This window comes from Mesoplodon mirus (genome assembly GCF_964341445.2).
Source record: "Mesoplodon mirus genome assembly, chromosome: 7".
Lineage (NCBI taxonomy): Eukaryota > Metazoa > Chordata > Mammalia > Artiodactyla > Ziphiidae > Mesoplodon > Mesoplodon mirus.
The window spans coordinates 120,623,353-120,636,774 of NC_138983.1; the positions used below are offsets into that span (position 1 = coordinate 120,623,353).

The 13,422-nt window shown below is 41.1% G+C and overlaps 1 protein-coding gene across 4 annotated transcripts in view; it reads right to left on the reverse strand.

Annotated features, from left to right (window-relative positions):
• Nucleotides 1-9,146: 9,146 nt before the first annotated feature.
• Nucleotides 9,147-13,422, reverse strand: part of ALG9 (ALG9 alpha-1,2-mannosyltransferase) — a 91,484-nt gene continuing 87,208 nt past the window's right edge. For 2 of the 4 annotated variants that reach the window (XM_082626827.1, XM_082626828.1), the window contains exons 15-16: nt 12,922-13,040; nt 9,148-12,613 (exon numbers count right to left, since the gene is read on the reverse strand). In XM_082626827.1, the coding sequence (XP_082482953.1) occupies nt 12,576-12,613; nt 12,922-13,040 (157 nt within the window). In that variant the 3' untranslated portion in view covers nt 9,148-12,575. Of the gene's footprint in view, nt 12,614-12,874; nt 13,041-13,422 lie in introns of all 4 variants that reach the window. The other 2 variants (XM_082626826.1, XM_082626825.1) reach the window with 2 other exon arrangements.

Sequence of the window (13,422 nt, forward strand, 5' to 3'; positions counted from 1 at the left end):
CGAGCTTCGGTATGCTAAACAAAAACTAGCACACTGATGGATGCTAAGCTATTTTGTTTAAAACTCAAATATGCTTTGCTTACCCAAGCACAATGAATTGGACACCTATGGAATAACACAAGCTGAGAAAATAGGCCCCAGAAAATTGCCCGGTTTGAGTCATCAATTCTGGACTTCAGTCCCCACCTCTGTCTCTGACTTATTGTGACTTACCTCTCCCTATGCCTCAGTCCTACCTCCCACCCCCTCACCCCCAATAAAATGGAGCTAACCACCTCTGATTCCCTCTCTAGTTACTGCGATGATGTGAGGATGAAACAGGTAGTAAACGTGGAGATGCTAGTAAATCCTTCAACAAAGTGATTAAAACAAACAGACTGCAGCAGAAAGAGGCTATTTCAAACACCGGGCTGAATGGAAACTGGAACTAAATCTAAGACTGTCTTTTGGGGAATGTAGTCCACTGACTCTGAATCACCTAAAATGCTTGTTAAAAATGCAGATTCCTGGCCTCCACTCCAGATCTACTGAATCAGAATCCCTGAGAATGGGGCACATTTTGTCATGCACCCCTGGTGATTTTAATGTTCACTGATGTTTGAAGGTCATTGATTTTAAAAATTCATCTGGAAAAATAAGTTCCATGTCAACAAAGAAGCATCTGCTCATGGAGAGTCTGAAAGTTCTGCTCAGGTAGACTTTGGAGGCCACCTCTGTCCAGGAAAAGCAAATGACAGCTACAGCTGCTTATCACTAAACAATTCTGTCCCTTTTCATTGCGGTTTTTGCCAGATTATAATGATCCCTCTTTCGCGTGGTTCCTGGAAGCTAGCAAAGCACTGCAAACACAGTCCTGTGGCACTGAGCTGTTTCTATATCCCCCTCCCCCCACTGTTGCTCCCTCTGGTTCTCCTTTCCACATTCCACACACACCACAAGAAACTAGTGACCAGGGAGCACCAGAGGCAGCCGCTGAGATTAGGCTGAGGATTTAAGGCAACCCTTGGGAAACAACGTGACACGCTCAGCACAAAAGCACTGAGTTCTGACACCCACATACAGTTCACTCATCACATGAATCAAAGGAAGACAAGGCTAGACTTGCCAGTTCCTGTCAGATGAAGCATGGAGAATACAGAGAAGCACAAGCAGATGGGATCAACAGCTCTCAGTGTCACAACAGAAAAGGGTCAGTCCTGAGGAAGCTTGGATGACATTGGCATATCCTCCTGCCTCTTGCCGCACATGTATTAAGGTTGCCTCTTCCTCACAGAGCTTTGCAAATAAGCGCTCATTCAAGGGCTGATCCGCTCCACCCTACTGGGAGAAGGCTGAGGGCAGGAGAGAGAACTATGTGTAGGTGGTTCTCTCAGGGCAGACCCAGAAGTGTCATTCCTTTGAGAAGGCCGTCAAGGAAGCGGTGGGTGGCCCAGTGCATGCACAGAAAACCTGAGGCACATACAGGCAGGCATTTTCCAACTCTCTTCATGTAGCAAGATGACCCTGGGAAACTGATTCCCAGGTCTGTACTTAATTCACTACAGGGTAGTAATTATCACTGTAGCATTAACGATATTTCCAATTTATATTTATACAAAGAATGTCTTCATTCTGTGGGACTCAAATAGTTTCCCCTCAACTTTACCTCAATATTTTCTCCTTTTTTCTCTTTTCCACTTTGTGGCAAAATTTTAATGCCAATACTATGGCTGGGAATACTTGACAAAGAGAAAGAGACTTTACCTGGACCCACACAGTGACTCAGAAGAAGCTATAGAACTCATAATCAGGGATTCTCACTCTCCCTTGCTTTATCCCCTCCATGCCACAGCTTATCACCGTAGGTAAAATTGGATTTCCAGAGCAAAACTTTGTTTGAATTCTTGGGAAGAACAAATCAAAGAAATGAGACAGTTCTGATTCAGGGCAGTCTATACAGTGGTTACGAGAGTATACAGTGGAATCAGGAAGACCTAGATTGACATCTCAGCTCTACCAGTTACTAATGTGTGACTTTGGGCAAATAACTTATCGTCTCTGAATCTTGGTTTCTTCATCTGTAGAGTGGGGCTGTAAAGCTTACCGCATGTGGTTAAGATTAAATAATTCACATAGAGTGCTTAGATTAGTACCTGACAAGAGTAAGCCCTCAGATATTAGCCATTCATAGTTATCATCTACTGAGGAAACAGAAGCAGGAAAGAAAACATTCCAATCAACTGAGCTTTGGCAACAAAGAGGACCAATGTGAAAGGATGATGAAATCTACATGATTTAGAGTCAGAAGACCTGACTCAAGGCCTTCCAGAAGGCTTTCTCATTGGTAAGATAGGGACAAATCTTACCTTACTTCTCTCTTGGGGTTGTTGTGAGGAATAAGATCCATACTGTAAAGTACCTTGTAAATGGTAAGCATGACACAACAGTTAGCAGTTATGTTTTTGATTTCCAGGGGCTCACTGAATCACTGAATCTGGTGCCCACACCAAACACATAAAGAGAACACCTGGAGACCTAAGTTCAAGGTCTGTCGGCCCCCAATTCCCGAAGAACAGCAGTCAGAATTAGTACTTCCCCTGACCACAAGGGTAGATTTAAGATACAACAGATCTGGAGATCAAGCAGACATGGTGACCTTTCTCAAAAGGCTTAGGGCCCTGAGTCCTATTATGGGCCCTAACATTCTTAGGACAGACCCCTGGTTATCTTGCCAGATGCTATACACAGCCCCCCAAAAAACCTTTGTTACAGTGTTAAGTGAAAAAGCAAGGTACACAGTGTCATTGAAACTGTGGTACACAGTGTAATTTAAACTGAAAATGTTCAGAATTAATAGATTACTCCTAAATAGTTTATATCAAAATATCTTAAGATTTAAAAAAAAATCAAGTGCCAGAACAATGTATATAGTATCTTACTATTTGTATAAAATAGAATGCACATACATGTGCTTGTATAAGCATTAAAAAAATCTCTAGAAGAACACACATGACTAATCACATTGGTTGATTATAGGTATCTGGGAAACAGAAATGGGAGATTTTTCAATTTTTCCATTTATCCTTTTGTTTGTTTGGTTTTTACTATTTACTAAACTCCAGATTTTACTCAAATTTCATCCATTTTTCCACTAATGTCTTTTTTTCTGTTTCAGGACCCAATCCGGAATATCACATTGCATTTAAGCTTTTTGAATACTGAACCATAAAAATTATTATATATTCAAACAAACACACCTTCTGGCTCTTGGTTACCACACTGTAGACTGCACTCTGCCTCCCCCTGGCTAGTTTCCCCTGTGACATCCATAGATGTGTATTAATAGTCCCCTCCTGCCAGCTATTCCCTATCTAGCCCTGCTATGTCCACGGGGTAGAGTCCAGATTCCCTTCTCCCTTATTTTTGTAAGCCCTCATCACCATGTACTGTACTACACCCAGCCAACGTAAGTAGCTTCCAGGATCAGGGCATACTGTCCCCAGACACCAATTAGACAGAGGTTTGATTTAGCAAAAGCAGGGATTAGGTCCCCTAAAAGCTTTTCCCTGTGGTGTCCCGTGAAGATGGTATTCTTTCCCATTAAAAAAAAAAATTTGGGCTTCCCTGGTGGCGCAGTGGTTGAGAGACCTCCTGCCGATGCAGGGGACACGGGTTCGTGCCCCGGTCCGGGAAGATCCCACATGCTGCGGAGCGGCTGGGCCCGTGAGCCATGGCCGCTGAGCCTGCGCGTCTGGAGCCCGTGCTCCGCAACGGGAGAGGCCGCAACAGTGAGAGGCCCACGTACGGCAAAAAAAAAAAAAAAATTATTTATTTGGCTGCGTCGGGTCTTAGTTGCGGTATGCGGGATCTTTGTTGCGGCACACGGGCTTCTCTCTAGTTGTGGCGCACAGGCTCTAGAGCATGCAGGCTCAGTAGCAGTGGCACACAGGCTTAGTTGCCCTGCAGCATGTGGGATCTTAGTTCCTTGACCAGGGATCGAACCTGCGTCCCCTGCACTGGAAAGCAGATTCTTAACCACTGGACCATCAGGGAAGCCCCCCCCCCTTTTTTTTCTCTGATCTGCCCAACAGAACTGTTAGGGAAAAGGTCACAGGAGTAAGAAAGAAGCAGTGCCAAGACCTCTGGACACACCATTCACATCTCAGCAGAGATTCAGCTGGAACTGTAATTAGAAACCAGAATTTCCACTGACGTCTAGGACTTCAGGAAATCAGCTCCCTTTTTAATCTAGCTGTGTGAAATTAAAATTAGCTGAGGGCTCACAGTGTTCTAGAAAATCCCCTACAGATGAGAGTGGGCATATTCAGGGTGGTATGGCGATAGACATACAACACAGAAACAGACTCACAGACTTCGGAAACAAACTTATGGTTACCAAAGTGGAAAGGTGGGGGGAGGGATAAATTAGGAATTTGGGATTAACAGATACACACTACTCTATATAAAATAGATAATCAACAAGGACCTACTGTATAGCACAGGGAATTCTACTCAATACTCTGTAATAACCTCTATTGGAAAAGAATCCGAAAAAGAATGGATGTATGTGTATGTATAACTGGTTCACTTTGCTGTACACCTGAAACTAACACAGCATTGTAACTCAACTATACGCCAATATAAAATAAAAAATATTTTTAAAAAAGAAAGAAAAGAAAAGCCCCTACAAAGACTGAACACTCTTACTAGGACAAGCTCTGGGCTCAGATTATGGAAGGTAGCATAAGAAGGTCCTTGAAAAAGTGACATGACTATGACTAGACCCTGTTCTTATCTCTGCCCATCTAGCCATTCCAGACACCTGAGCACAATACCCAAACAAGAGCTCATGAAATAGGGAGTGTACCATCATGGTTACGAGAGAGGGTCTGGAGCCAGACAGACTGTTTGGGTTTGAATCCCAGGTCTGCAACTTTCTACCCAGGTGATCTTGGGCAAGACATTTAATATCTCTGAGTATCAGTTTCCCCATCTTTAAAAAGAGGATAATAGTTACCGAGCTCACAAGGTTGTTGTGAGGATTATGTGAGAAAAAAAAGCAACTTGAAACCTTCTTGACATATAGTAAATGCTTAATAAGTGTCAGCTATTACTCGTATTATTTCTGCACAGAGCAAATCTGATGATCTAGAGGGTAAAAAAAAAACATAAAAGGAAAACAAGAAACCCCCCAAATGACAAAAACCCCAAACCTCAATCTATTCCCCAGATAGTTCTAAGGTTGAGTTCAGAAATGGGATAAAGAAGGGAAATCTTCCTTCTTTATCAAAGAGCTGAACTTGTCTGTCCCTAAAGGCCGAAATCTGCCTGAGTGGATACCCTATAAGTTTAAATGCAAGTTCTACTTCCTTCTGCAAATGTTTGCTTTTCACCCCATGACCTACACATGAGGAGAAATAAAAGGTATTCTCAGACCGTTTACTGAAGAGAGGCTCAGCCCCTTCTACCTTAAGTTGAGCTACTGTGCTGTAGATAATGTGTTGGCATCTGATGGAGGGGACAACCCTGAACATTCATATAGCCTTTGAGTTGCCTTTGATATCAATAAGTTAGCAGAGGAAAAGTTAAGACTGCTTTGCTCATGTCTGGAAACTTGAAAATGAGTAAATGGCTGGTAATTACCCCTAAAAGTAGCTGCTTCCCCCTCTCAACCAAACACATATCTTTTACTACCTATGAATACCATCAAGGTCATGTCAACAGAGGTAAAGTTAACTGGGAAGAATTGACCTGTGGATCATTTACCAACCAGGGAATCACTGTTAGCGGTGATGATCCAGCTGTCACAAATTATGGTCACGGTTTTCTCCAGGAAAATTTTGTAATTATAGAAATATAGGAGTGTAATTCTAAAGTATACAGATTCTAAAGAAATGCAACTCAGATATTTCAATTTACACTGGAATTTTGACACCAAGGATACAGCAAATAGTGGAACTAATTAGATTCCTGGAGGAAAAGGAGAGCTGAAATTTTTAGTGAGAATAGGCTGCCCTCTGCTGGACACTAGGGCACTGCAGACAAGGCTGCCTCGAGTTTTCAGAAACTGATCCTTGGGAGTAAAACAAAAACAAAACCCAAAAAACATGGCAACAAATTTAAATTCTGAGTTCTATTTTTTAGACTATCACAGACTCTGAGAACACAATTATAGAAAATAGCCCAAGGAAAGAGGAAGGGGCTGAGTTTTTTTAAAAATTCACAAGATTCTTTTATAAATGTAGCACTGTAAAGCCAGCCTCCTTGTCTACATAACTCCATAAATATTTCACAGGCAAGAAAAAATGGCAACATTTTATAGGAGATACCAAGGAGGCTTAGAGACATACTGTTAATAGGGAGACAAGGAGCAAGACCAATTCCTGAATGATACGTGGTGTTTTCTTGCTGGTTGAGTGAACACATATCAGGTCATTTCTCTCAAAATGAGATTAACCTTTGCTCTCATGTCTGCGGGAGTGAGGAGGGGGAGGTAACAGCAGCTCCAGAGAAGCTCCGAAGACCAGTGGCAGAATAACAAAGGGGAAGTCTTCACTGTATTTGTCTCAAACAAACAGATAAGTATATAAGATCCACAAAGCAGCCTCTCTCAGTGTGCCCTGAGCAGGAGGGCTTCATACCCACACACATTTTTTTTTTTTCATTCTCCTATTCAAGACAGCCACAGGTCCTTATCTGAGGAGGCCAATAGGGTTTGAAAAAGGCCAGGCAGTCTTCCTGAAGGTTGGATCTGCCAGCTCAAACTCTCTCCTCCCATATAATAAATAAATGAAATGGCACTTGAATGGGTCTGAAATTGCCAAAATTAGTCATTCCTTTTTTCCAGATTGTTATCATCCAGATGTACTGAGATGAGAGGATCAATGAGAAGGGAACTGGAGTAAATTATTCACATCCATTAGTGTACTTCATTCAGTACCACATTCGTTCATTGTTTCCCAGAAAGCGGGGCCCAGAAAGAATGAGAGATGGGACAGGTAAGGTTTGATAGGGCAGAAAAAAGCAGAGAAAAGGCTCTGGGGAGGGTAAGAGGGCTGGGTTAGCAGGGGTTGTAATTGGAAAAAGACACCAAACATTTTGCTGACTTAATTACCTTTGATCTTTCGTGTGACTGTTTGCTTTCCAGCCTCTCATATCAATAGCAGTGGGTAATTAGAAATATCACCTAAGGAGTTTAAAAAAAAAAAAGTAACGATGACTAGGCCCATCTTGGGTCACTAACTCAGAATTTCCTGGGAGGAAGGGGGTGGGTCCAAGCAGACAGTGGCAATTTTCAAAGGGTCTCCAGGTGATTCTTTCCTGGAGCTCCAGTTGAGAATCACTGCTCTGTGGGTCACATCTTCTCCAGCATTGAGTATAATGCTGCTGAAGCAGCCTAGCAAACAGACCAGAAACCATACCTTTCTCATTTGGTAAGTTGGAATTCGAGGGTTAAAATGGCAAATTACGTCCAATGGCACCAGTTGCCAAATACTGATTCTGCAGGCAAATAAAAGTCAAAGATAATCCTCCTAAGGCAGTAAATGGCTGGAATCCATGGTTGTGGTCTGCAAAAAACCCTTGTCAGAAGTTACTTTTATCTCACACCATCTTTTGGCTGATAGGACCATCAAGAGTCACACGATTTACACTCTTATCTCTAGGCATGTCAAGGCAGAACATGCAGCCCAGAAACTAGAAGCAAAAACAAACCAAAAACCCCTACTACCTTGAAGTATTTTATAAAGATACCTTAAGATTTCCTTAAATATTTTAAAGAAATGCTCATACTTAGGTATGCTATTTAACCCAATTGTTAATCACGAGCTGTTTATTCTAAGGAGCTACAATAGGAGTTCCCAGTCTGCCTGTCGTCTCACTACAATTCTGTATTCTCACATCCCTTATCTGAATGTCTCTCATTTCATTTATCAAATCTGTTGGTTATAATTTGTTTCAATGCCAGGTCTGTGGTGAACTCCAGGGCTGAAGAGAGCCAAAACAGCTTTCAGCTGCAAAAAACCACTTACTACTTGATATTATTGAATTTGAACGTATCACTACAAAGTCATCTTGCAGTTAGACTTCCTTTTCCTAGCAGGGCATGTATCTGGTAGGAACCGAGCATCTCCTCACACCTGGAGAGGCTTTCTGCTCCAAATTCATTCAGAAGGTGTTGTGGGCTGTCTGACCCTCCAAAACCAAGTAATAATAAAAATATTCAATAAAGGTACACAATCTTTTTCGAAGGTATTCTGAGGAATCCTCCTTTGTGTGAAAGCATGTGTCCTTCAGAATTCCTGAAATATACATAGCATTTAGCCTCATTCACATCTTTCAAATTGCCCTTTGAGTTACTATAGGGCTCATGACTTGCTCTATTTTCTGTAGCCTAAAATCGACCAAATTGAAAGCAACAGCTGTATTTTTGTTGCAGGTTTCTTGAAGTGTGACATGGTCTTTGCCCCCAGACATGCCAACAGTGTTCGAGAGACAGGTTTGCAAGGGTTGCATGTTAAGGTTCTATGTCATTAGTAAAGACCCTAGGTACTCAAGAGGGTTCAGGAAGTAATCACAGGGGTCTGAAGTCTAGAAAGACTTCATAAAAGAGAGGGAGACTCAAGCTGGCCCTAAAATTAAGAGAAATAAACAGGGAGAAGGATGACCTTCTAGGCGGGGAAAAGAAATTCATTAGGGCTGTGGACTTCTCCCTTCTGGAATTATATTAATGAAATATCCTTCTCTAAAACAACTTGGAAGAAATCATCAAACCAAGTTTCCTGGGCATTTTGGGTCCTATGGAAAGAAAACTGGTAACCAGTGGTACTAAACCAGATGGCTACTAGAAGTTATTGGCTATAAGGTGCAAGACACAGGAATGATGTAAGAAATTCATTCACAAAAAAAGTTTTATTGCTCCTGACAACCCCTGACAAAGTGGAAAATTACTTAAATGTTAGATATTACTAGATCACATTTCTATGAATATTAAGACTCTCAAAGCCCAGAGATTCTTAATCCAAAGACATAACATGGACCCAGAAACTCTTTTAGGCACAATATTGACACACTGAGTAGTTCCCACTGTGCTTGGTTTTTCCACAAAATTAAACTAACCCTCACTGGGTTTTCCAATGGCTTCTTCCCAGTGTTTTCAGAATAAACATTCTGGGCTATTTGGTCTACAGAGGGCAGGTCTATACACTGAAGGAGGAAAGGCGGGGGGGTGATGGAAGGAGTTGAGCCCCTTCAGGTTCCAATCTCCACCAAAGATTTAAAAGATAAAAGCAAAAGAGAAAATATCAACTTAATAAAAGGAAAATCAAACTGCCAAGATTTATTTAACTTTTTCTTTCACAGAAAATACAAGTATGTAATGTAAACACTAACATGTGAAATAAAGTACAAGGATCAGGAAGACAAATGAATTGAACAATACTCTTGCTTCAACACTGCAGTGCTTCCTGATTTCACTTGCAGCATGAATCTCACGGTTAAATAGATTATATACTGGAAAAATTAAAGGCAACATTCATTTAGATTTATCAAAACACCAGAGAGCCTCTGAAATCCAGCAATGCCATATGGAAGTCAGATCTTTCTGTTGCAAAAAAATTACAGCTGAGCACATGTCCATTTATCTGTTTACCCAAGGCATTTAATGTAGGAGCCTAAGAATGAATTAATACATGAGCTTAATATGCCTATGGAGGCAAAGATTAAACTGTGCCTCTTTTCGTTCTTCAGAGAAAATAAAATTAACCAAATTTAAAGCAGAGCTGCCCAACGCTGGCCAGAAGACAGCACAATCACGGTGAATTCTTATTTCAATAAATCAATCCCACAAAATGCAAAACACAATAAAGGATTTCCATTTGTGCTTTGCCCAAATGGTCAATCTGGATCTAATGCTGCAGAATTACATGGGGTTTTGAAGGTTCTTTCCCAGAACTCCAAACTAGAAAAAATGACCCAAATAAATGGTTGGGATCAAGAACCACCTTGATTTAAAACAGAGAATCAGTTTCTAAACTTGAATTCAGTAATAAAGAGTGTGGGCTTCACTTTTCTGTTATAATCTCAAGAGATTAAAATGAGTGGTCTTTCTTATCAGATGACACCTACCAGTTGACAGGTATACTTTGACAGCAGATGCTACTACACAGGCTGGTTCAGTAATAGGACTCAGTGTTGTGAGATCTGGGGTTCAGACAAGGCTGCTTAAGATCTAGAGATCAGAGAGCCCTGGAACTGCCAATATACCCGACTCCCTCGCTCGGCTCCATAATCAAAGGTTATTACCAATAAGCTGTAGACCTTCATTCATTCCTTGATAGTCAACAATCTGTGGAGAAAAACGTACCTGAGATACTTTACCCTTACAGTGAGCAGAGCGGTCAGCTCACGCTGAACACTGATTCTCTGGAGGAGAAATGCTACTCTCAGCAAGTGTTTTGAAACTCTCTTCCCAGGCAAAGCTAACCTCCCTGTATTGCTGAGGTGGAGATGTTTTAACGTGTTTATGTATCATGTGAAAAACACCTTCACAACAAAAAACATTCATTTTTATATCCCTTACCTATTGAATTTGGCAGGGTGTTCTGCAATTTACTGTGCTCTCACTAAAGATATGCATAGAACAGAGCAAACTGAAATCAGGTTTTAAAAGGGACAGCAACTGATATTCCCAAGGAATACCTAGATTGATCATGACCTTTTTTTGTGCTATATTACAGTAAGTTCTTGCTCAGAAGGCTTTTTTTTTTAACATGCAACATGATAAAATGGATCAGCACTGGACCACTCTGATTAGAAAAAAACCACTCACCATGGACCTTCATTACTGTACTCTCTCATTTACCTTGCAAAAATAATAATAATAATAATAATAAGAGCTCTAGCCACTGTGAAGGACAGTGCCCTATTACTGCAGGTATGGCAAGATATTTCACTAAAAATTCTCTATCCTATAGTCAGACCACATGTGCCAATATTTGCCTTGGGAAACAGTAATCAAGTATTGAAAATTAAATACAAAAATCCTTAAAGCAGCGAGCGGGACCCCAGTTTATCTTCACTCTCCAGTTATCATTGTTCTATGCTATCTAGACCTACTGACTCACAATTCTTCAACCCCTCCCCAGATATTCCTTTAGAGGGGATCCGAATGAGGACTCTTCGTACGGTAACTAGCCATTTCTTCCCTTGTCACTTCCTCTCTTGGGATCAGTTCCTACTGAAAATCCCTTCTCTTTGAAAACTGAAAGATGGAAACTCTGAAAAATGAATGCATCCTATTTGCAGATACTAGACACAATCACCCTTAGGGAAATAAGGCACTATAATGTGACCCCAGATTGACTATAGGAATGGAACTGGTATTGGATCCTGTGTGGCTGCAAAGGAGCTTGACTTCCAAACATGAGCACTACTTTCCTGCCACAGGCCAGGCTGCATCCCGGAGTACAGCTATGATGGTCTAACCAACAGGCAGACTGGAGGCTCCAAAGAACTCACAGAAACACAGATAAAATTCCTCCTTAAAATAGAAAGTTACATTATCAATTAGGTCTCTGGCCAACCTCATCATTCTTTCAAGTAATGTTTTCATTGTCAAGTGAGGAGCAGGGACGAGCGCTGGATGAGAAGTTAGGCAACACAGGTTCCGGTCCTAGCACTACTGCTTATTGGCTGCGTGACCTTGGGCAAGTCACCTTACCTCCCCCTGCCCCCTGCCCCATAGTCTCAGTTTCTTCATCTGTAAAATGGGGACAAAACCACTTGCTTTGTCTACCTCACGTCATGACTGTGAGGATCAAATGAGATAATGTGAAAGTGCTTTGTAAACTATGAAATACTGTGTGTAAAAGCAAAGTAAAGTATATACTTGTGTTTTAATTAAGTTCTTATCATTGCCTACTTGACTAGAGGTGCCCCATGCAGGATGTGCTTTGCAATAGACATACTCAAAAACAGGTGCCATGAATATACACTGGTCTTTTTCACTAGGGTTGTTTAAAAAAGGGAGATTCTTAATTTCCTCAGAAATGGCCTCAGAATAAATTACTTTAAAATGTGAGGTCATCCAAATCTACCAACTGATAGAGTTAATTTTCTCCACGTATGTCCTGTACAGTTATAGTCTGGTCTGTTGATACCTTTATACAGGGAAGTCTTGAATTCAAGAAACAGCATGCTAAAACTTAAAAAACAAATAAACAAACAAACAAAAACCCAAACCCATATAGTTATAGTTTGTTGTAAAGGAAATAAGATGAAAGCAAGAGGCATCCTATGTAATGAAATTAAGCCACAGTTCCTCAACTGGTTGCCTTTTTCCTGAGATACCTCCAGGGTAGGGTCCTGGTCCTGTGACGTGCTTTAGAAAAGCTTAGTCTTGCTGGAGGTGAAAAGGACATGTAGGTTGGCAATCAGGCTGTGCTCATTTTCAGCACTAGGATTGGAACGAGAAGGTCTGCTAGGAGCTGCCAAAGAGCTTTGGTGGAGAAGCTCATACGGCCCAAGGGAGGCTAGTTCTTGGATGCCAAGCCAAAGTGTGTAGAACAGCTCAACACAGCCATCCGGTCCCGGGATTTTCAATTCTTCCTGAAAGCTGGTTCTACTCTTCTCCGGTCTAGTAAATAATTGAACAGAAGAAAAACAATGAGATGTGGAGCAATGTATCTACGCGGACTTTAGGGTCTTTCTCCACCTAGCTGCACAAAGTGTACATGCAGAACAGAGACACACATGCAGAACAGAGACACACATTAAGAAGTGAATGTGATTGACTCTGACAAGCCCAAAGAGCCCAGATTCCAGTATTCTTGTCAGACAGCTTTTATTACAAATGTTACAAACAATGACTTGGAGGGAGTCCTGTCAGTGGAATTACCAGTTAACAGGATGGTTGTCCTTTGGGGCCACAAGCATGGTGCTAACCTCCACTTTTCTTCCTGATTTGCTTTCCTTTCCGGGGTTTGAGGATGGTGTAGTTTGCATACACTGTATACTGATCTGACAGGAAGGGAACATAGAATGCCCGCAACAACTTTGAAGATCTGAAAAACAAGAGAAAAAAGAAAAGACAGAATTTTATCATTTGAGAGAATTTACTAATGTATTAAAAATGATTAAAGGAAATAAAGTGCTATGGTGAGGATTATATTTTATACAAGCAGCACAGAAAAGTCTGTTATTCAGCTACTAGATCTTGATAAAAGACTTAATCAAGACCAAGTACCTTCTTACCTGCACCCAAATGACAGCCTCTCTATTAAACCACAGGATATCCTTCAGAATAGCTCTAGGTCTGCACTTTGCATTAGAATTTGCCATAGAAAAATTCCAATTCAATCAAAGGACTGCTATTACAGAAATAAATTCTTAATACATCAAAGGTTTCTGTACCTAAGAAACTGTAGAGATGCCAAAATGCTCAAA